At 36.2% G+C, this 24,865-nt stretch overlaps 1 protein-coding gene across 11 annotated transcripts in view; it reads right to left on the reverse strand.

The window, feature by feature from the left end:
• ADGRL2 (adhesion G protein-coupled receptor L2) overlaps positions 1 to 24,865 on the reverse strand; it is a 155,874-nt gene that overhangs the window by 42,586 nt on the left and 88,423 nt on the right. For all 11 annotated transcript variants that reach the window (XM_042873911.1, XM_042873921.1, XM_042873915.1 and 8 more), the window contains 2 exons: positions 10,413 to 10,522; positions 4,030 to 4,830 (listed from right to left, as the gene is read on the reverse strand). In XM_042873911.1, the coding sequence (XP_042729845.1) occupies positions 4,030 to 4,830; positions 10,413 to 10,522 (911 nt within the window). The remainder of the gene's footprint in view (positions 1 to 4,029; positions 4,831 to 10,412; positions 10,523 to 24,865) is intronic.

Below are 24,865 nucleotides of genomic sequence, written 5' to 3' on the forward strand. Positions count from 1 at the left end.
GCTCTTGTGCAGTATCTAAGTGGTACTTGTCAGCTGTAGCTCCAAAAGCCATTTCTACATCTATGTATTACAATTCCCACGAGGAGAGAGAAAAAAAAAAAAACCAACATACAGAGACTGAGGTTAAGGGGAGAGTTCTAAAGGCAGCAGACCCAGTTTCCAGGGTAAGATGGTAGCTTGGCTGCAGCAGCTGGGTTTTAGAAATCAGAAGTCTTCCTGAGGATTACGAAAATAAGGATATGAGGAGCACGTAACACGCACAGTTACAGGAGGAAAAAAATGCTACAGGTCTGCAGCGAAGTTCAAGTCATCATTAGGTTAATTATAGAGGTATTTCTGTGATTTCAACAGGCAGATTTAAAAATTAAAGAAACAATATAAAGAAAAAAGGCAGGTTTCGAGTCATAAGTGAGTCGCACAGTTTTGGCCCTGGGAGCAAACACAAATCTTGCAGTTCAGAATGTGACTCAAATGTGATAAATTTGTCTTTTATGAAGGAAGAAGATCGTTGTTTTTGAAGCACTTGATAGTAGGAAGTTCAGGTGCAGACAAAAACTGATAGCCAAGACAGACAGAAAAAACGAATCAGTGTCTGTATCATTATTGCTCCCACAGCAACAGAAGGAACACAGATTGCTGACTTTTCTACAATGGCCCCAAGTTAACCACTCAAACAGAAAAGACCATGACTTCCAATTTTGAGCCACTGACCTTGTGACACCATTAAGTACTTGGTATTAAAGTACCATTGCAAAAGACACAAAAAGAAGGTTCTCCTACTAGGAGACTTAAAGAATCTTATCCTAACACCTGTGTCTTTGAGTGGATGATTAAGAAATCTAAGTCAACCAAAACACACATGCACACAAAAGAAACACAAAAATGCCCTTTACACATCCTTTGTCAAATGTACTGAAAATCTGATCTAAGGCCGCACCTCAAACACTTTGTTCAGTTTTGGGCCCTTCACTATCAGAAATACACTGAGGCACTGAAGCATGTCTGAAGAAGAGAAACAAAGCTGTTGAGGGGTCTGGAGAACAAGTCTTATGAGGAGCAGCGGAGGGAACTGTGCTTGTTTAGTCTGAAGAAGAGGAGACTCAAGGGAGACCTTATTGCTCTATACATCTGCTTGAAAGAAGGTTATAATGAGGTAGGGGTTAGTCTCTTCTCCCAGGTAACTAGCAATAGGATACAAGTAATGGCCTCAAGTTGCATGAAGGGAGGTTCAGGTCAGATAAGAGGAAAAGCTTCTTCTCAGAAATAGCGGTCACACATTGGCACAGGCTGCCCAGGAAGGCGGCAAATTCACTACCCCTGGAAGTGTTTAAGAAACGTGTAGGAGTGGTTTCTTAGGGACTTGGTTAGTGGGTATAGTGAGGATGGATTGATGGCTGGACTTCAAGATCAATCTTAGAGATTTTTTCCAACCTTAATGATTCCATGATCTATATATTACACAAATAGATTTTTAAGTTCCTTAACAATAGAAGAACTGATCTCTAATTTATATAGATATTATGCTGAAAGAAAGAGGAACTGAGAATATAATACAGGTAAAATAGAGTTATAAACTGTATGGAATATCTTCATTTTATAGCAGTACATCTCAAGGACAAGCAAGATAATTTTTCCTTTAATTTAGTAGTCTTTAACTAAAGGCAATTGGCTTAGGCAAAAGAGGAAATGAACTGAAACATTTTTAGAACTGCCACATTCAGATCCATATAGAAATAAAATATTGTTTATTGGCTTTATATAGGAAGAAAAAATCTTTTGTGAATATACGTATTACATATTCAAATAGTTTCTATATTTTAAAAGGTCACAATCAAAAATGTATTTACTGATGTCTTGATGCATTTAAAACAAAATCTCACAGTTCACTCACAAAAAATACTCCTTTTTTATCTTCATGGATGAACGGGTAAAAAGCTTAAAAGAGAGACAAGCACCCCGCAGCGTGCCCTGGGCCCCTTCTCATCTAGGTCTGGTTGCAATAATGTGTTTCTCCCTCTGCCTTGCATGCCAGCCTCTTCTCATGAAACCCCAGGACATGAGGGGGTGGTAGTGGATGCACAAGTGTCTTTTTGATATTAGACGGGATGCGGCTGAGATGCGTACTTTATCCTATGTTAGAGACTCATAATAAAAACATCATGAAATGTTTCATTGGACACATTGGGTGTTTACTAACACAAAGAAAGGACCATACAAAGCCTTTTTCTCTCTCCCTGTTCTTCCTTAACACTTTTTCCCTTAATGCAATGATGTAAAGATTAGCTTCTACCACATTATTTACGGCAGAGCCTGCACCTCTGTTTTCTTCTCTTACTTGTAAAGCTTTTGAGAACTTAAACTACAACTTCATCTGAGTTAAACTGAATGAAAAGTGACATGCCTGAGAACATATGAAAATGAAAGCTTTTTAATGAGATAGGTGGGTATGTCTCTGTTAAGAGCAGCCACCAACCTCTGTAATGAAACGGGGTGCAGGGCCTTCTGAACAGCTCCCTATGCTGGAGCTTAGAGCTAGACACTGGAACTGGCCTGAGCCTAGTATCATACATGGGGAGGTGTGGGGGGACAGACTGGGAATGCCTTCATGTGGCTCTGGAGATTACTAATGCTTTAGTTCTAAACTGCCTTGTTCTGCTGCTTCTTAAGTATTTTTACATATAGAAAAATTTAAATGTATGTTGATACAGAAACATAACATGGTTTGAGTTGGAAGTAACCTCAAAGGCTGGTTCCAACCCCCTTGCCACAGGCAGTGAAACTTCTCACTAGACTGGACTGCACAGAACCCCATCAAGCCTGGCACTGAATACCTCCAGTGATGGGGCATCCACAGCTTCTCCTGGCAACCTGTTCCACTGCCTCAACATGAGTAATTTCTTCCAAATATCAAATCTCCTCTCTTTTAGTTCAAAGCCATTTCCCTTTGTCTTCTTACTACACTCTCGATAAAAACTCCATCTCCAGCTTTCTAGTAAGCCTCTTTTAGTACTGAAAAGCCACAAGAAGGTCTCCTCGGAGGCTTCTTCTCTCCAGGCTGAACAATCCTGGCTCTCTCAACCAATCTCTGTGAGAGAGGTGCTCCACTACATGGTTTATTCTGCTGTGCATACATTAACTGAGCTGAAACAGAACAGTTACTTTCCATGAGAAGAAGTCACTATTACTACTTTCTTAAAGTTTAAAAATTTACTGCTGAACATGCTTATCAATACCTTGTCCGTTGATACATACACCTTCTGCTGCTCCAGACCATTTGTTTTGATACTCTCTCCCATAAGTGTTTATTTGTGGCTGTGCCTTTTCACGTCATTCTTAAAAATAGCTGAGACCTAAAGATCTCCATTTTTCTTCCCTCTTCTTGGAGTTAGTGTCTTCTTTTTAGATAACTGTTCTAAATCCAATGGAGCTGAAGCTATAATGAGCTTATTGAGAAATCAGCAAAAAAGATGTTGGATAATCCTGCCTAAACTAACATTAGTAACCATGAAAATAGGTCTCCAGAAAAGTATTTATGCTTGCTATTGCACATTAACCCCATACGTATCCTCTGGGACTTCCCAATAAACATTGCTCTTCAGCTGCTGGCACCAAGAAGTTAAAAGGTCTGCATATGTGGTGTAATCAATTCAGAAGGCAGGTAACAGAACCAAAGGGAACAGGCTCTGAGCTCAGTGTGAATGAACTCAAACTTATTTTATCTATAGAAAGTCAAACTAATGGTATAAAGTAAGTAATTCTAAAACATAGAAAAGCTAAACAGTTTTACAAAAAAACAAACAAACAAAAAAAAAACCACAAGCCAAATAAAATTAAATGAAATAATTCTCTCTCTTTACAAGTACTGTAAATTTTCCTTGCACCAATGTAACACTGCACTGCTCAGCTGTGCAAAGACCAATCCTCTTTGCATTTCTGCTAAAAGCTAAGTCTAAGACTAAAGAGATCTGAAATAGTTGTCCGAATACATGCACAATGAGAATAAGAAAGTCAGAAAAATCAAACTCTTACCTTGGGCAGGATCAGGTGGGCCAAATTCCAAAGAATATCGGAGAATGAAGTTGTTATTCCACACATAGAGCTGGTTGTCTCTGGGGTTGTAATCCACTGCAGCAATGTACTGGTACTGGTTAGGGAAAGGAATATCCACGTGCTCTCCTCTGCTCAACCTGGTGTTATAGATGTAATCGATGGAGTTCCTGCCCGTCTCGCTCTCATTGTCCTGATACACGGACCGGACAACATACAAGACACCACATATCATAAATGCATTGGATGCTGCCCGTTTGTCGTATGTTGTCTCCCATGTTGCTTCAAAACGTAGGGTGTAGGGGTTCAGCTGGCTAATTACTATCATCCCGTTGTTCTGCTCCGTAGCATAAATTACCCATAAGCCATTTTCATCAACTGCCAAGTCAATGTCAGTCTTTCCTCCCCATCGGTATGGGGAAGTATCATGGTAATTAGCATAATTGATTATGGCCTCTCCACTCTTAATTCTAGTCCTTAAGTCAAATTTTACTATGTTCCTAGTTCTTTCCTTGTTAAAAAATACAGCGCCATCATATACTACAAATCCAGTACCATCCACTCGATTTGGGAGTTTATACGTTGTCTGCTGGCGTCCATTTTGGAAGTCCTCCAAAGAAGCATATTCTATCAAAGTATCAGTGCGATACGGAGTCCATGGCATGAAGTATATTTTATCTGCAGCCTGAAGAGGATCTTTGCACCAAGCACCTGCTTTTTGTTCAGCTTCATATAAATACGGTGAGTCCACAATTGCTTTCAACGTTCCCGGGCAAACAAAAACTAACAGTCACAGAGAGAAGTAAGACAAGAATTATGTCAAATTAAAACTGTCTCATAATCCAAAAAAAGAAAAAAATAAAAAAGAAAAAAGTAGGTAAATCATAATGACTGTGTCAGGAAGAAAAAAAATCAATTTAATTGGCACTAGATAATACCGTATGTTATAATTAATGCAATTATCACCCGTTATCATCCACTTTTCTTAAAGTTACCATGTTCTTGCTGTACCAGTTTGGAAAGTGGATGGGAACAGCTTTCACTAGTACAGATCAAGGCTCAATGGCATACACAGACAGCTGAAAATGTAGAGCTACTCTTGCATTTTCATCTTAGACTTTTAGTGAGTACACATTAACGTTCCAGAGCTTTTAACTGGTGTGCAGTAGTGTGCTAGGTCATTTCAGTCCAAAAAAAATCACATCGACTTGTTTAGAACTTTAAGAAGTGGTGAGGCTGAAAAAGGAGGTGCCTCGATTAAAAATAAAGGAACAAAACAAATCATCAGGTATATAGAGAAAGCAATTAGGAGCATATAAAACAAAACACAACCAAAGCAATGAATGAAACAGACCAGGAAACCCTGTAACCATGGCATGCTATGGAGAGGGTTCTGGAAGCCAGGCAAGATGACACTTTATTAACAAGAATTTACCCAAGGGTGAGAGAAATAGAGGGAAAGAAAGACAAAGAGAAAGGGAGAGAAAAAAGCAAGGGAGTCTTCCCTCCAGCCCAAGTATTTCAGACACTATACCCCGCCACCTACTTTAAGCAGCCAAGTCACTTTATTGCAAACAGTCGACTTCTTTATGAGGTGTACTTATGAGATCCTGCTGATTATCATAATATAAGAGTGTTGTGGGGAGGGGAAGGGAAGAGGTTAACATCCATAAGGCACATAACAAGGAGCTGGGGTTTGGACTGTATACGTTATTTACCTTTTTGCTCCACTTCTATTTTAAGCATCGGAAGAAAAATAAAAAAGTGCAAGGAAAAAAGAAAGAAGATTAACATAAATTGACTATTAATCTAAAGATTAAATTAGTAACAGACGCTAAATATAGGGAGAATAAGAACTGCACTATATTGGATAAAGAGAAACAGACAACAGGAAAACCTAGCAGGAGAGAGATTCTATGGTTACATAAGTGAACATGGATCAATCATTTTTGTAGATTAAGGAGGCAATACAGATATGTTGGCATGTTGTTTCACTTAGTGAACCTGAATAAATAATGAATGACTTTACTAATGCATGCTAGATATACTTTTCTTCTCAAACTCAAAGCATAATGCTATCAAGTTGACTTTTAAGAGTGACACATTAATATATCATATATGTGCTAGTGCACATATACTTATTATATGAATTAGATAACTATAAATCCAAAACACAGTATATGAATTATACAGGTATGTATGCGTGCGTATTGAATTTCCCCCCATATTCCCTCAAATTTTACTTCTTGTAAAGAAAGCAGCTTGCATCCTTTAGCTCTCCTTAGCCCCATTTTATTTGTTTGTCTGTATGTAATCTTGAGAACTTTTGCCACTTCTTTATCTATAACTGCAAAATCACACTAGAAGGAATAAGCAAAAACATCTAGAAAAAGGAAGCAAAAGCACAGTAAGCAAGAAGAGAAGAAAAAAATTAACATTTAGCTCATTCAAATATTCTCCAGCATCATCGATTAAGCCAGAAACAGCAAGCTAGTATGCGAGGACAGTCATACTAAGTGTTTGAAACAAATATCCATTCCACCACCACACATGGAAAATATAAATCAAACCCAATTAACAAAGTTACATTATGATAGCAATTTCTCCCCAAGGAAGTTTTATGGAACTTATTACAGGAAGACTTATAGCTGAAGTCCAGATAGTAAATAGCTTTCCAATAATTATTTGCAATAAAATCTATTTCACATACTCAGTAGCCTTTGAAATATGTTCTCCTAGTTTCATAAAATGACCTGAAAAATGACAGATGCACCAATCTGTGTAACAATAACTGCTGATACCAAGGAAGTGTATCAAAACTATTTGCACAGTTATTACATTTTCAGTATTATGGTATTAACCTGAAAAATGTATTTGTATGTTCCATATGAAGTTTTGGATTTTCAGTTTCATTTAACAAAATTAAATATGGTTATTTTGGGAGAATGATATTGACTGAGCTGGCCTAGTGTTCGTTTGGGGAACAATTCCAAAACTCTGTGAGGAGAGTGGGAGGAGGAACATTGTCAAACTGAGCAGTAGTTTTCCTAGCCTTTGTTCATTTGTGCATCTTTAGGTAACAACTGTTTTTCTACATTTTCTAATTCTTCAGTAAACAGAAGATGCATTCTTAAGCAAGTTTCTGAGTTTCACATTCAGTGTTAATGACTTACAGATGATTCTATTTGTGAATTTTCATGTATGAGCTTATTCCTTGCCAAAGAGCAATACTGATACTGTACCTACTTAGAATTAGTAATAGGAGTGTGTGAAAAAGATAGGGATAACTAAAATCGTTACTGGCACATCTTCTCAGAGTGCATTGGTGTACAGCTGTACAGTTTTCAGGGACAGATGGGCTTATTGAAATAAATAAATGCTGCAAAGTCCAATCAATACAGACAGAGAGAGTATAAAGCACTTTAAAACATTTTCTATTGAATTCTTGAGTCCAAAAAAGGCGTAAAATAAAAATGCACAGATGTACAAAATGGTACTTTTGATGTACTTCTTAATGAAAGGGCAGACTTCTGTTACTCAGTCAGTGTCAATATACACTGCGAAGCAGAACTGAGAGAAATGTCAAGTATGATACTCTCAATTTCTTTGTAATTTAATCAATAGCACTCTTATTTTAAGACAAAGCAATGCCTATCAAATTTGTCTAGAATTTCAGTTTTGTTGGAGATCCAACTGAGTATTTCAATAGATTTTTTTTTCAGCTACACAGGATTAGAAAAACACTACTGAACAGTTCTACATTACAAGATGCAAAAAAGTAAGCTTTTCATTAAGTACATTCTTATGAGGACAATGAATATTGAGCCCACAGAAAGCTCAGTCAATATGCATGGATAGCAAAGCAGCTATATATTTCTGAAGGCCAGAAAGACATAAGAGTTGCTCATAAACTGCATTTTGTACAAGGGTGACACCAACTCCAACATGTAAGAGCTCTCAACTTTTATCACAAAAGTGACAACTGCTAGTTGTAATCTCTCATGAGCTGAAAGTTATCAACATAGCATATTTTGTGTATTAATTGAAGGTAAAATCAGATAAAGTAAAAATCAGAACTGAACTTTGGTTAGAAGCGTTGTGATGACTAAACACCTCTCTTCCTAGACCCACAAAAGCCTATCCCATCTTCTTTGCAAACCTAATGATTTCAGTCATTCCATATGTTTAGAAGGGCAGCCCTGGAACAAGTAAGGGAAAAAAAAATATCAGACTTGATAATGGATGTTGATCAAGACTTGCAAGAATATCAGGACAAGCTTCGTGGGACATGGAAAAAAGATGGTCAATAATCAAAACGGCAGCACTATGAGGCTTAAAATTAAACTTCAAAACTGATTCTAATAGCTGTCAACGTTTTTTGATGCTTGTAACAACACTTGACTCCTCTTACAATTCTGGAATTAAAGGTGTAGTGTCATCACTGTACATGGTGCAGTTAACAAACTCCAAATCTCGGACTTGGAAAGACAAGAAGTATCCAGAATCCTGAGTTATGATAGACATAGAATTACAGAATTCAAGGGGCAGGCCAATGCAATTGACAGTAAACAAAAATAAACATTTTAAAAGCAGAATAGCTACATGTTAGAGTACAGGGTAGGCCGCGCTATACTTCTGAAAACTGGAAAAGAAAAGATTCCTGTAGATAGCAATACCCAATTGGTAGAATATATCCACAGTTCTCTTCCTAAAACAGCATAAAAAATTGTTTGAACATTATTTGCATTATAGCTTTTCTCTATGAACTAGCCTACTGGAACTGGAAACGTGATCTCTTGTCATATGACTGACCCCATCGTTTGGAAACAGTTGCACTGCCCTCTTTCTGAGAATTTGGAAATGAGAATAGAGCTAAAGTAAAAGCGATCTTTGTGGAACAAAATTTTGGTTAGATTGGGGTAAGACATCGCTCTTTAAAAGTGGCACAAGAAGAACAGGCTTAACAAGCCAACAATACTACACACAGGAGGAATGATATTTGGGATCACTGTATGCAGTAGGCTTCCAATCCTACAAATGGTACAGAAAAAAAATCAGCAAGCATCCATTTCACAATGACACAGCAGAAATGAAGAGAAAACAGATGATCTGTGTTTGGCCTTTAACAACAGTGAATGATCAATGTGGTGAAGCAAAGAACAGTATTTCAGTTTAAAACAACTTAATTTAAAAACTGAGCAGTAAACACTATGGACAGTTTTGACATAGCTTTGCTTATGCCAGAACTCATTTCCTTCCTTTTTGGATGTATACTGTCACCACAGTGTTTCTGCATCTCAGAGTTGGCCTGTTTCCTGTACCAACAGAAAATGTGACTTTGGTTAAGGATTACTGCAGATCAAGAGATTCACACTTAATAATAACTTAAGGGAATGATCAGTGCACTGCTCAAATTCCATTGCAAGCACAGCTATTTCTCTGTGGAGTTACAGGATGAGAGATTAGTCACTGCAAAGAATGACCTTACAAGAAAGCAAAACCAGTTAAAAGTGTTGAATCTGCAGAAATTTTATACACGTGAATACATGTCAATGAAAAAAAAAAACAAAAAAATATTAATTATTACAAGAAAATAAGAAGCATGTCTAAAACTAGTGAATTCTGGCATTAGAAAGAATGTTGTACAAAACTGCTGAAATAGCTATTACTTTACATTTTTTTTTATCTCAACGTTTTCAGTATTTACTTTTTTCTGTTAATGGTTCTGTTCTGACATCTGATTTGAAGACACAATTCACATTTTTTGCTTTACATTAAAAGTGAACAACTCTTCTTGCTCCTTTTCCCACTGTTTTCAAGAAATGTGGTTTAGTTACTTAGTGATGAATTATTCACTATGAATCACAAATCATACTGAGTTCACTTAACGAATGTGCCCCTAAAGCACAGTCTTCTTACAACACCTCCTGAGCAGGAGTGTTAGTGCTGGGTTTTGCTGTGCACCCAAATTCACCATGATAGCCTTTCAAGTAGATCATGATTAAAATTGAAGTCAATTTCTTCTTTAGAAGTCTGTGAGCCAAGCCAATTTGTCAGCAACTGGTATTGGGCAAAAGTACAAATTTCTATCTGGCCTATTGAATAGCTAATTTGAGTTTGTTTTCTGGAAAAACAGTAGCCTTAAAAGCCAAACACTTAAGAACATAGACAGACACTTGGCCAGCATTGCACCATGGCTTCCTTCCACACTTTGTGAAGCTAATTGGAGGCCCTAGTCTGTAAGTGCTCTGCATGCATAATGGATCCGTGGGCCATAAACATATGCTTCATTTCCATGGAACAGCACTCCAGCTTTAATTGTGAGGGTCAGGGGAAGTGAACAAGAATAAAAAGATTATACTTACTGTAAGGAACGCATTCATATTGAACTTCTAGATACTTGTATGTTCCAGGACAAGGATCAGGAAACACATCTGACCCAGTAACTACTATACACTGTGTTCGGTTGTTGCACCTGTAATGGGAAAAGAAAGCAGGCTAATTAATTTAAGATTACGTTTAATTTGCAAGTTCATGCTAAAGTGCTATGTACAGCACTAACTTTCTTCACACTTGGGCAGTTCAATCCATAAGACAACAAAGTTAATTAATACTAGATCAGTCAAAGTCCATAAACGAGGCTTCAAGACAATACTTCAGTTCAGGCTTAACACTCTTAAATTTGGGTATCATTGGTATCTCAAATATCACTCATTTCAAGTAGCCAGCATAGCTGCCCCAAACATATACTGATTTGACACTACTACTCAGTAAAGTCAAAGCAAAATACAAAGTTGATATACAACTTAAAAAAAAAAAAAGAAAGAAGTGTAAATGTGTGTAAAGTACATTCACACAAAGGACCAATTCCTTTAATCTCTCCAGATACACATTTGAATGGCTTTATTTCTCAGAGAAACATTTGTTGCGATTGAAGGTAACCATGATTTTGGTTGGAAGAGTTATTGCAGACAAAGAACATCAGTATTTCAATTTTAATTATTTTAACAGCAATTGGTGTTCTTTATGCTTCCCCTGTTAAGTTACAGGAAGAAGTAAAGAATGACCGTCTGAGGAAATTAGAAAAAAATTTAAGAAGAACTGCAAGAAAATTAATTACAAAGTATTGTAGAGGAGACAAAATACTGAAATATAAATGATTTGTTGAACAATAGAAGCCAACGCATTTTGATGCAAAGAACAAATTCATTGCAGTGCCTCCAGCCATAATAATTTTATGAGTTTAATGATTTTTAAAGTGCTTTTTTTTTTGTTTTTGTTTTTTGTGTCTTTTTTTTTTTTTTTTTTTTTTTTTTTTTTAATAATTATCTGTGACTTCCAGGCCAAATATAAGATTAGAATTTTAAATGAAAAAAACTATCACCTAACTCTGAAGAGATGGTCAGAAAGAAATATAGAAAAAAACAGAAGTATTACAATAGAAAAGAGAAGATCAGGGAGTTTGGTGACTAAAAGAAAAGGGAGTTTGGCTGATCTTCTCAGGGGTTACTTTTGTTTGTCAGCAAACTGAATAAGAGAGGTCTGAACTTAAGTAATAACCTAGCCTTTGACTCCAGCTGTACATCAGCTTCTCTACTGCCTACTACTTCCCACACTCCCTGAATAACAAATCTCAAGCTAAAATAATCTATCTTGTACCAACAGCTTTCTCCAGCTGTATTTTGCCAACAGGTATAAGAGTGATTCTTGCTATCTCATGAGAAGTAGAACAAGCCCATTTGAAGAACTCAGATACAAACAATGTTCCTATTTACCTTCTAATCAAGCTAGCACAGTGAACAGGTTCAAACAAACTGAGACTCCTGCAGAGTAAACTCAGGAGCAAAATCTTTTCTGAGTTTATTAGATCACTTGTCTTTTTTCTGTTTTTTTTTTCTGTTTTTTTTTTTTTTTCCTGTTTTTTTGTTTTTGTTTTTGTTTTTTTTTAAACCTATTTATTTTGTCTTGTGATGCTCATAATTTCAAAACTGATTGTAAATAACCCACACAAGCCAAGATAGGCAGGCAGGTAGATGGTGAGGAGCTCACTTTGTGGCCATCACTTGCCAGTCAGCCCAGTACTGTGCCACTCAGGCTGCCAACATCACTCACTGCAACAGCCCACACAGTGTACTAGGGTTTGGAGAAAGCAGGATGCACACTGGTTTTCAGAGCCATGTGGAAGAGATGCAGAGTCACTGCACTGCTCTCAGGTGCATGATGTAAGAGGAGGCTGCAGAACTAGGAGGAGGCAACATGATCCTAAACTTCACAGACCTCTTTGGTCTTACCACTCTACCAGGTTTTTAAACCCCACAGCTGAAGTCAGACAAACCAGCACACAAAAAGTAATATTTTGTAATTAATTTCTTTAAATTAAAATGAAGCCATAAGCATTCCTACAAAAATACTCTCTGTAGTGCATCACTCAATGTAATGGCTTCCACAGCTTTGAGCTGTATGAAAATTTCATCTTACACTTGAAAGAGCAGCAATTAAGAAAGAAATATTGATTTATTACAAAATAAAATGGATACACATTGGGAGGAATGATGAAGATCAGTTTCAAACTTGTATCAAAAGGATGTATAATGATAATAAATCAGAAGTGCACTATTTTTGTCTTATTACAGTAAGAGCCAGTATCAAATTTCAGGCACTGAATTGCTGACTTTGTAAAAACTATGACTATTGACTATTTCTATAGGTAAGAATTTATGTATTCTGCATATGGTCACCTCCTGCTCACCTTTGGCCAAAATGAAGGAGATCACAGTTCTGAAATGCAATGATCTATGCCTGCTGCTGAAGTACACAGTAGTACTGCTCAAAGCGTCCCCATTTAGAGCAAGAGCAATTATGTGTGTAACTGAAAGAATAAAGATTTTACATCCAAATCACTGACCTGTATTTAGGAATAAACTGCTGCTTGCATTTTTAAAAACTTTGTAATCTTTTGGCATAAGATCCTGATTTCCATATGCTTCTAACATTTCAAATTAAAGTATCTTGATTTATACATTCACATGTAATAAATAAATAAATAAATAAAAATCCACATTCAAGTAACTGTTTGTTACCCAGTTAAGTTGGTCATAAACAACAGCAATTAGAGCAGTTTTCAGTCCCAATTCAAGGGTTCTAGAGAAGAGATGAAGGATATTTGGGCTTTGAAGAGGTAGTTCTGAGACCAGCCATTCAGAGAATTTACAGTATTGTCATTTGTTCTCTGGATACAAAGTAGTCTTCCTTCTTCAAAATTGTTATTTCTTTCCCCCTATAAAACCTGGGACACTAACTTCAGTATTAGTTATTGACCTATGCTTCTGCTGCTGCCTGCAAAGACCATTTTACTAACTGCTAAAGGGCTCAGCTGACATTCTTTATGTCAGATATATTGGCCAAAGGATACTCTATATAAAACAGCATCTTATAGAGCTACAGAATATCAAGTTACCTTACTACCACTTTAGCAAAGGTTCACAATTTTGGGAAATCTATACATTTAGAAACACTATGTCCAACGAAGACCATACTACACTGCTACAATCTGTGCAACATAATCCCCCAGCAGATTCCTATTTAGTTTTGAACTTTATGAACGTGGCTACTTCATGGTATTCTCCAAAACAAGATGTAACAGAAATAAAATTCCCCGATATTTGAAAAACTGGCCCAGACACCATCAGAAAACAAAAACAAAAAGAAACAAACAAAAGAACAAAAAGACTTGCCAACTAACTTGAAGTCCTTCATGCATTTTAACCAGCGTTATTTTTACTACACAACATTCTGTTCATTCAGTTCATCTAACCAAACTGTTTTACAACTGTTCCTACTGGTACAAACTAGCATTTGTTGTTGCTGGGAATTTAAGAAGTCAAATCACAAACATTTTAATGTTTAAGTGTTTGCAACCTAGTGTTTAAGTATTCTTTGGTTTTAAGTATCATTTAAGAGTTCTGTAATCTAGTTAACTGCATACTTTCTTGGCATATTTTAAACTATGCAAATTCACAGATTTTTATGTACAATCTTAAAGTTCATATGATCTGACACTGAAATATCTTCACACTTGAGACATTCACGATATTCACAAAGATTTATGACACCGTGACTTTGTAATTTACAAGGAAATAAAGCAGATCTGCAAAAAACAGCTGATGTAGAAAAAGTAATGCACGGATTAAGTATGAAACCCGACTTAGGGAAAGACTAACAGTAACGCTGAAAGAATGATGATTCAAGTTCCTGTGCTAACACAGCATGAGTTTTGCAAAGGAGAATGTAGGAAACATCATTGTTCATGTGAATGCAAGGAGTAACTGAGTACTCTTAACAGTCATTTCTTCGGTATTTTAGTATGAACGAAGAAAGGTTACATTTTCATAATGCAGATGCATCGCTTAGAGTAATCTAAAAATCAAATGGAGTGTTTAATTAACAGTTACAGTACAGTGTCTGAACTCCTTTCACCTCAGGATGAAAGACTGCGAACGAGGAATGGCCCTTTCACACTTCAGATGACTACAGAAAAAAAAGAAGTAAACTAGTTCCAGCAGTGCTGTTAGCCTGCATCTTCCCCTCACTGTGTAGCCAAGACCCTTCTTGCTGAGCTCTAAGGACAGCTGTACTTCCCACAATAATTTGTTTGCATTTCAACTCTAATGTTGATTTGTACAATTCCCAACAAATTGCTTTTGCTCTTTTTTTATTATCTTATGCTCGTTATTGTGCTTTATCACTTGTAATGTATGGAGATGAGATTCTATGTGCAATCTATTGTGTGAGGTGTTTTAATCAATAATCTTGTTCTGCTGATTAAGCAGGGGCTTCTGTTTTGGCAAGATAACATTAGTTTCCCCTGTCATGCTCCAAAAGCTATTGGGAATCTTCAGCAGATCATTAGATATGCTACAATAAAGCTTTGGTACATTCTCTTTTCTTTCTTAAATTACTTCTTCACTGTCCTATCATTCTCCGTCACCGCTGGCACTGCATTATTATTATAGCTCCCCTGAAACTTGCACTAGAGCTATGTCTCCAGGCCACAGGATGCCATTTTCAATTGAAGCTTCTGCTTGAAAATATAAATTAAGAAAATTTCATTATCTCCTGCCAAGGGCCATTATTCACCACTGTTCTAAGGAAGATTAAAAATGCAAAGTCTATGGACTTGAACAAATACTCCAGCATTAAAATGAAAAGCCCAGTGCATCGTGACTGGACCAGAAAGTGAAATACTAGAATCCAAGAAGCACATTTTTGAGATTTCAGCATGAGATGGGCCAAAGAGAGGCGTGAGATCGTCTTCATGGGTAGGTTCCATATGCCACATAAGATACATACAGTTCCTCTCTAAGCAGTTCTTGCAGTTCCACAAGACACGTACAAAATAATGTTCACATCACAATTTACCCTTCAAATGCTTCTGTTTTACATACATAACTTTGGCAAAGATAGCAAGATAGAAGAAAAATCACTGCTAGTTTGAATAGAGTACAGGTTAATGTCTAACATGCACAGACAGACTGTCCAGTTGCAGCTTTCTGTGAATGCAGTGTTTCTTTAGGCAAGGTAAAAATGGCACATACAGGAAAGTCATGCATACTTCACTTTAAAAAGCTAAAAAAATAGTCTAGAGCCCTATTTTAATAGATGAAATTAATTTTTTACAAAATTCTTAATATATTAGAACATCCACTTGGGTATGTTTTGGAATGCTTAAGTCAGATCTGAAGGTATTTCTCTTTCAGCATATTGATTAAATACTTAAAAGCTAGCACAACGGCATGTTCTTGCGTATTGCCTGCAGCAACCTGCTCAGACACCACTTGCAGCACATAAACTCTGAGTTACAGCATCACGTACTCCATATGGTCTTCTTGTTCCTTATTCACCCTGTGTGAGTTGTAGTCTGAGTAAAAAGAGATAGGAATGTGGGATGAATTTGTTTCGTGTATTGACTTTTAATGACAGCATATTTTAAATGGAAAAATTCCTGAACCTCTTTACCCAGAATAAATGGCCATCTTTACATATGTATTCCTAACAGTCTACAACTGCTGTGTGAGATGTGCTTCTGCTTGCATATGCATATTCACTAGACCTCAACTTCTGTTATTAAACTCTAAGTTACATATGTATGAAGATGTCAAATATTACTTAAATGTAATGTTTTATTAATTTTATCTTAGAAAGCTTGTACAAAACCTACATATCAAATAGCCAGAGAACAGTGATTTTATGTTAGGAATGTTACACATACATGCTTGCACACATACATGCAACAGTAGATGAAACTACTTAAAACAACGCAATTAAATTCTGAGCTTCAAATTCATCTCACAAGAAATACATTACTACAAACCAGAAATGAAAGCTAATTATTTAGCAACTAGACCTAACCAAAGCCTGAAAAAAAAAAAAAAAAAAAAAAAGAGCTGCTAAAAAGCCTCCCCTTCACACGGCCACTATAAAGCCCTGACTTACAGCAGATTGGCCAACCAGCACCCATAGCTCCAAAGCAACTACTGCAGCACAAGTGCAACCCTACACAGTCAGGAAGAGTAAACACAAGCCTTTGTAGGGAGCCAAGACGAATGTGATGGATATGAACTTGCAGCTGGCTTTAAAACAAACGAACAAACAGGATGCCACAGTAGCAGTTTGCTTATGCTTGTGTAAGATTTGTAAAAATTATTTTCAAGTTAGAATTTCTGAAACGATTACAGGGAAATGAACATGCTAAAGAAAATAAGTACTACTTAGCCTGAAGTGAAAACAGATTTAGCAGGCTGTGGTGGTACTTTTCATAATTCAAGAATAAAATGAGAGATGCAGAAGCACGTACAAAGGCAGAATTTGGCCATAAGAACTGTGCTTCAACACTGGAAATCTTTCTGTGACCATGAAAGCAGTAAGGTATCAGTTTGAAAAATTCACAAGGGATTTCCTATGCACTTAGAAACATGATCACTAAAGCAATAACCCTGGTGAGTTCAGATAAAATATAGCTGGGAGAAAAAAGAAGCTTAACAAAATTGTTTTTATTTTCTTTTTAAATCAAAATACTGATGATTTGTTGAATCTTTGTAATTTCTGAGTAAATATATTATTAAGAAGCTAAATAGTGTACACTTATTACTGTACAAGAATGTGCACCATAGTTTTCATTTGCCCAATAAATATACAATAACATGAAATCTTGTTGTCTTTTTACAATGTAATCTTGTGGGAATCTAAGGGTACGTGTTAAGGATGAAAACTTGAAGTAGACAATAAAATGCAGCAGAAAAGACCAACTCCTACAGGCCTTTTCTCAGGGCTACCCAATCTGATTCACTATCAATGAACATGTATCAGAACTGTATGACAAAGTAATTTAACTGAGTGTTTGTTTCTTGCTTTCAACCTCTTCTTACAATTTTAATGTGTTTTGTTATGACCCATTTGCTTTTTAGTATTTCTGTTCAGTGAGTTCAAAGCAGTCACTTGTTAAAAAGACAAATCTTTTCTCTTATTCCCACTGTAGCTATTACACCAGTGGTAGTTTTTCTTGTTCCAAGTCATTCTTGTTCCAGTACTTTCTTTATTTGTGTAAAAGCTATTATTATGGAATTGTTATTAACCTGAAACTGCAGCATTAGATAAAATAGAAGAAAAAAAAAAAACAGAAAAAAGGAAATGTAGATTCCAGTGGAATATGTAAGTGCCAACTCTTGATAATTTCTGAAGTGCTTTTATAATCCCATCTTTCTATCACATATGTGAAAGGCCTACAGGAGCCATCAGAGCCTCTAAGGAGCTGACTGCAAGGCAGAGACAGGAAAAATCAGACAACTAAATCCACAATTAGTTGCACAAAGTAAATGGAACAATCTGCCAGTGACACTGACTTCTGTCTGGAATGCAACCAAAACCAAAACCTTATAAGAGCAGAGACATCAACATTTTAGAGAAAATATTTGCGCCTAAGGAAGAAGAAATGTAAGTACAGTCATATTCATAATCCTGTCATATTATTCATGCACGTATGTTTTGCAAGCAAAATGCAGCAGGGATTAAACACAGTGAATGTCTTAGTACGCAAACTAAGCTAAGCAGATCGGCACTGCTGAAAAGTAATCAGTTCAAAAGACCCAATTAAATGTCTCACAATTTAAGCAAAATAAATAGCCTAAAGCAATGTTTATTTACTAATGAAAACTTTAGTAGTGCAGCATCATAATGCCTGAGCAATTTACACAGATTATTCACACTGAGCGAACACGAGCACAGCATCATGCCCTGTGGGTCAAGCAGGTTATAGATGAGATAGGTAGGGTTGGGTACGAACGTACGAGCTTCGTGGAGCAGCATTTACTTAGGAGGCACAGTACTAGAGCAGAGCCACAGCAAATCCAAGTGCAAATCTTCAAGCACAGTGCCTAAAACCCAGCTGCAACAGACTCAGAAGAGAAGAGACTCTCAGGCAGAGATCATAGGATAATGGTAAAAGCCCTTTAAAATGTGTTCTTGCAGCACTGTAGATCTTTGTTATCCAAGGCTTGATATTCAGAAAATTCATAATGTAGTTAAAAGTTGAATCACTTAAGACAGCTTCTGAATCATTACTGAATAGCATATGAATAGCAACTTGAACAATTACATTATTGAAAATGCACAGCTTTATCCTTCACATCAAATTGTACAGATCTTAAATACTTTTCTAAATATCACCCATTTTAATTACTAGAGTAAAGTACTTGAAATGATAGAGGCGATCTGTTACTGAAATTCTTCTGAAACATGGAAGTCTTGATACCCCTGTACCACTCACACTCTTCAAGACAGTTCAGCACAAAGCAGGCTTCAATCACTGTGAGTCTCACAAACTCAGCAAAGCTCTTCTGCTTGCAGAAACATATGCCCACTGTAACTGCAGCTTAGCCTCCAGGTAAGCAAAACTTACTAATTATAGAACTGACCACTGAGGCAACATGAGGTCCTTTGGTTTACCTTTAAAAAGAGCAGGATGAACACAGTTTCAAATGGGACGTGTGTGTAGGCTTGGGTCCTGACCTTTAACACACGTATCCCCCAAGTAATGAAAATATATTACAACCTGTATCAATTAGGAGCAATTATTTATAAAAATGCTCACCTACTGCAGTTTGAATATAGAAAAGCCATCACATTTTTAACAAGGGAAATGGGAAATCACTATGGGATGCCCTACTTAGATTAAATTAGCAAGAAACTTGTTATCAGACCATATAAAAGATACACCATAATAAGACATGACCTTACAGAACCTTAGAGCCAATCTGATTTTTTCCCTCTGTAACCCTTCCTAATTATCTGCAAAGTTACAGACCCTTTTGTGGCAGGTTATTTTTTCTGTGAATAGTGAGGGGTTTGGGGCTTTTAAATATTTAATTAGTCTTCTGATATGAGAATTGTTGCACATGACAACTGCTTCGATTTTCAAACTGTGTTCATCCTAATTATGTTCAGATTTAGATTGGTCATCCCAAACCTCTCACTCTTGTAATTATTTACTCCTTAAAGATCATTCAGTAGAGAAATATTTTTCACTCTGATGGCTCTTTCTTTCCACAAATGGCTTTTCTGGTCCGTTAATTACCCACTCAGAGGATTAGAGTTTGTAATAACACAAGAGATCCTGCATGTAAGATGAGTTTTACAGAGTGAAAAAAAATAAATTGTTTTTCGTAAACTTGCCTAAGGGAATATCCCCTTTTTGGGTTATAATTTTCATCAGCAGAGGCCATGTGCCACCACTGCATCTCTTCCAACTCCACAGGGCTGGGGAGTGATTTGTTTGCTTGGCTCAACAGAACGTGGAGCAAAGTGCTGAGCAAGAGGCCAAAAGACAACTTGGTTATTTTACAAGATTTATAAAAGTGCAATCTGCTAGCAAGCTGGTACGATCCTTCTGCTCATCACTCTTTATGTGGATCTCATGGCTTTAACGATATATATATTGAACTGATAGCTATTAACAAAATTACAACTTTTCTTATTTCATCTGCTCATTTTTTTTTCCAGAAATGCTGTCCCTTGGTAGGTCTTTAACCAACTATGTAACGGTGGTATCATTTTCTATTAAAATGTGTCTGAGAGTCCTCACTGTAAGTACTTTCTTTTCTTCTGAGAGGAATGCCAGCCACAAAAGCACTGTTATTCATTACCCGCAGTGATGGCTGGATTCAATTATTGCGTGGAAAGCTCACTAGGCTTCCAGGTACAGGACTTCTCCAGCAGAAGCATATCCTTCTGCTCCAGTCTGGGAAGCACAATTCACTTCTTTGTGACTTGAAGGTAAGGGATTAAGTTAAAACTTCCTGTTTTAAACCCAATAACACTTAGGGGATTGCTTTTGTTTGCTCACTTTTACATCTCCAAGAATCCCGTGGATTGTGTGGCTTTTATTTCTATGTAAGTCAAGCACATTCACCTCTGTAAGAAACCCATCAGAAAATTCAGTGGCTTGACACTGTCAACATACAGATAATCTTTAATTGTGTCAAAAATATTCATAATCTAATCCTTTTATCAAACTGTCTACCACTGAAGGAGTCTCATGTGCCTGAACAATTAAAATCCCCACGTTAGCTATACATGGTACTGTATTACATTTGATGCAAATCCTTTTCTATTGAAATAAGCACTGGGCTGACAGCAGGAAGTGGCTGATAAGAAAGCAACAAGGCATTGCTGATGGCATTCATGATAACTGAGCACTAACTCATAAGTGTTCTGTCTACAGCACATTACCCAAAGTGCTCCTGTTTTAAATGCGGCTCCAGGAGGTGTTCTTTTGCTATAACTCAGCCAACAAAGGCAGCAAAATTATCTAAGAAAGCTGGATATACAAAGTAAATGATGTTTTTCATACCCATCAGTGATTCTGGCACTAGAATAATACATTTGAAGGCAGTATCAGTACCACTACATCCTAGATGAGAAAACACCTACAGCTTCATAAGTGTAATAGCTGAGCTGACTTCAATACTCTTAAGAAATTCAGTTAACATGAAAAGGTTATAGGTTATTGTTACAGTTAAATAACTCAGACTAAATTCGTGTATCATATGGTCATAGAAAATGGAGCACAAAATCTGAGCAGTATTGAACAATAATTTTGGAGTGCTGGAAAAATACATGCATTAAACTCATTTTAAAACCGCTTTCTTCCCTATATATATGTATATGACAAGGAGCATGATACCTGAGAAGCAATGAACAGTAAGGTTAAAGATCACAGCTGCATAGATTATTACTAAGACCAGAGGACAGACGTTCTTGTACATACAACAAAACACGTATCTTGTGATACGAAACAACATACAGCTCTGTGTCATTAAGTAGTAGTAAGACTTTTTCCTGTAAGGTGCTAGAACTGTATGACTTTGGTCACAGCAACTTGCTCCGTGAAATTATTCTGCTATCTAACTTCTTTGACAAACATTACAGAACCTGGAGTGAGCAGGGGGTGTTGTGTGCATGTTAGAAGAAAATAAAAATTCAAAGGCTCCTGTAGTTACTGTACTTTAGTGAATAACTGAAAAAACACATTCCTCAATATTAAACTCATAGTAATGATTCTATATTGACAGTGTACTACGAAAGACATTTGACATGGAAGAATTCTGTGTCTTAAGAACTTTTCCTCCCCATTGATGTGCCTACAGCAGGCTAATAATACATCAAATACTGAGTATTCCATCTATGTAACACTCTTAAGACTGCATTAACTTCATTGCAGTAACTTGTTTTATAGGCTCAGTTCATCATGACCTATAAAATGTTAGGCTGAAGTGCTTTAAATATCTGCTAACACCATGTGCAAGCCTGGGAGTACAAGGCACTGTGCTGTGAAGCGGCAAAGACGGCGCTCTTCTGAGAAAGTAGCACGCACTCTTATGTCACTGATATAAACAGGGTAAGCATGCTAAATTATGTATGAAACAGGCAGCCCGTCTTTATATCCACAGCAGTAATTCTAGTTGAATTCTTTGTTTGATTTTATTTTACCAGTATGATAATAGTTCTTAAGCTTGCTTCTTATACATAAAAATTGTTTATCACAATAAATTAAAAAATATACATGTAAACTCATTTCAGCCTTAGTTATTGTATAAAAGAAAAAAATGAAGACCTTTTTCATTTGTGGCCATAGAATTTTTGCTAATTATTGTTCTGCAATACGTAAGAAATAAAATGGAAAGAGTCAAATTATCTGTGTCTTTCAGTAATCATGGCCTATTTATTAAGCAATTAGATTGCAATTTCTTTATTAGAGAGATTAAAAAAAAAAAAGAGAAATGCTTTAAAATACTGCTATTGCTTGTATCTTTGATCCTTAAACTTTTCCATTTCAGCAAGCTCATTAATGTCAAAATGTCATGAATATGACCGCCCCTTTTTAGGCTGTATAGCCTGGGTACATGTGTAATCTATGGGATTCAATAAAGAAGTTTTTTTTCTTGTTGAATTCAACTAAAAAGCTTAATTGAGCCACAGAGGTCAGAAGGTTCTTTTTATTATAAGTAGGAGATTATTCTGCGGCAGAAAGAAGTTTCCAGAATATGAGATCTGCTCATTTTTATACTACTCTGTGGACATGTTTTAATTTTTAAACCATTGTTACTGTTCTCTTCTGGATAAAAAAGCTTCACTGTAATAATTTTAAAATTCTATTTCCTTTGTGTTACTAATGAACTTTTCACTTTCTTTCTGAGAGCTGGCTTTATGATACTAGCAAGTAGCCATAATTTACTTACGTATATGTAATTCATAATAATCTACCCTAATTTCCGATCTATACTCTGCTCTGCCCACCTTCGTGTACCTTTTCCATCTCAGTTCTGTTTACTAAGTGATATTCAACGGATTTCCTATAGTGCAATGAACCTTAACAGGCAGCTTTTAATTGCCTCGCATAGGAAACCACATCACTATTAATTCCACAGCAACAGTATAAAATAAAACTATTGCTTCTCAGACTCTGGAGCAATTAGACCTCTCGGCTATTTGGCTAACTCTGCTTCATGATACCCAGTGCAGTTAATTATATTTTTTGATGTTAATAGTCTCTGTCAGTTTCAAGCATAACTCCTCTTTGATGAATATTTAAATTATATTTGAATAAAAAAATAATCTTGGTTACATTTCATATTCAGCAGTCATCACAGCTTAATAAAGGTCTCCTCGGCAAGGGTTGAGATAAATGGTTATATGAACACATGTAGAAAGTCCTAAATCAACTTATCAGATAACGTGCCTGGTTTGGCTCAGTGTTACAGAGGATATATTGAGGTGGGAGGAATTAATAGGCTTCAATTATTACAGCATTATTCCATATGAACTGTATTTGACACAGTAATAATATATAAGTAAATTAGAATTTTTTAATACTGAACTTATGAATGCAACTGGAACTTCTCAGGGCTACACTAAAAATTCAGAAACTATATAAAAAGTCACATAACTTTGTCCAAGAGAAAGTAATATTCAACTACAAGGTGCTGAAGGTTAGACAGCATTGCTTATGTCAAATCCTCACAATTGTGAATTTTCAAGAGAGGTAATTAAATAATGGAAGTATATAATATATGATTAGTTGTAGGCTAAGCAGTACATACAGCTAGCACAGATTGTTTCAGAAATCTGAAAAAAAATAAATGCAAGAAAGCCACAGTCTGAAGAATCTATTTGATGCAGTACTCAAATACACAACACTATAAAACGATTAGAAATGTATGTATACACATATATAGATATTTATATTTACTTTAACACATAAAGAGCAAGGAAAGGGATGAATACATATATACCATCTTGCTAGACAAGATGTATGCTGACCTAAGAAGAGCTTGAATTTTTTTTTTTTGCCAGTAATAAGGGAAATAAAAGCAACTTAAATATATATGGAAATACTAAGTAAAATACGAAGCTACACCCTGGCAAAATAATTAACTCAATTTTTTTTGAACTATATCTAAATTTTAAATGTCATTAGTTGGTATCAATGATTCTTTTATTGTTTCTTTGTAGCTCATCCAATGCTGTGATTACAGTAGAGCACGTGTGGGCTTGAACATGCATAACATAATTTCCTCTGCAGAAAATAATAAGAGAACACACCACAAAAACACTAGTAAGTACCACTGAAAGCTATTCCACCTTATCTTACTGTTCAGAACCTTAGAATTTGAGGGTTTGTATTTAATCAACTACGTAATACCACGGTGGAACAACTCCATTAATAAAAAAAATAAAAAATAAAAAAATCAAACACTGTTTTTAATGAGCAAACGAGACCTACTACTTTCACATTAAGCATTAATGACCGTGAAAATGAACAATGTTAGATAAGGTTATTCTCAGTCATGGTTGTTCCAGTTTTTTTTCCTGCAGTAAAGCCAAGGACTATGGTATGCGTCATGAATATTCTAGGCTTTGTGATTATGCCTATTTCATGAAAATATGCTACGTGTATTACTGCTTTTTCTCTCTGTGAGTCATATCTAAGTTTTGAGACTAACACCCAGGAAAACAAAACAAAACAAAACAAAAAATCAATCAGGCCAAGGCCTGGTACTGTGAAATATGCAGTTCAAAAAAAATAAAGAGCATTTTAAGTTTCTTCCGCAGAAAAATACTGATGGGGTGGCAGCTGTACTAAGGACCTATGTCTGTTTCAGATGAGCAGAAACCTTCACTTATTAAGGATACTTAAAACAGATATCAAATTTTGATAGCCTTATATGTATGGTAAACGTTTAGAGAGGCTGCTGTCAGCAAGCTG

Source organism: Lagopus leucura, unplaced genomic scaffold (genome assembly GCF_019238085.1).
Source record: "Lagopus leucura isolate 7727_CA_CO unplaced genomic scaffold, USGS_WTPT01 Super-Scaffold_100009, whole genome shotgun sequence".
Taxonomy (NCBI): domain Eukaryota; kingdom Metazoa; phylum Chordata; class Aves; order Galliformes; family Phasianidae; genus Lagopus; species Lagopus leucura.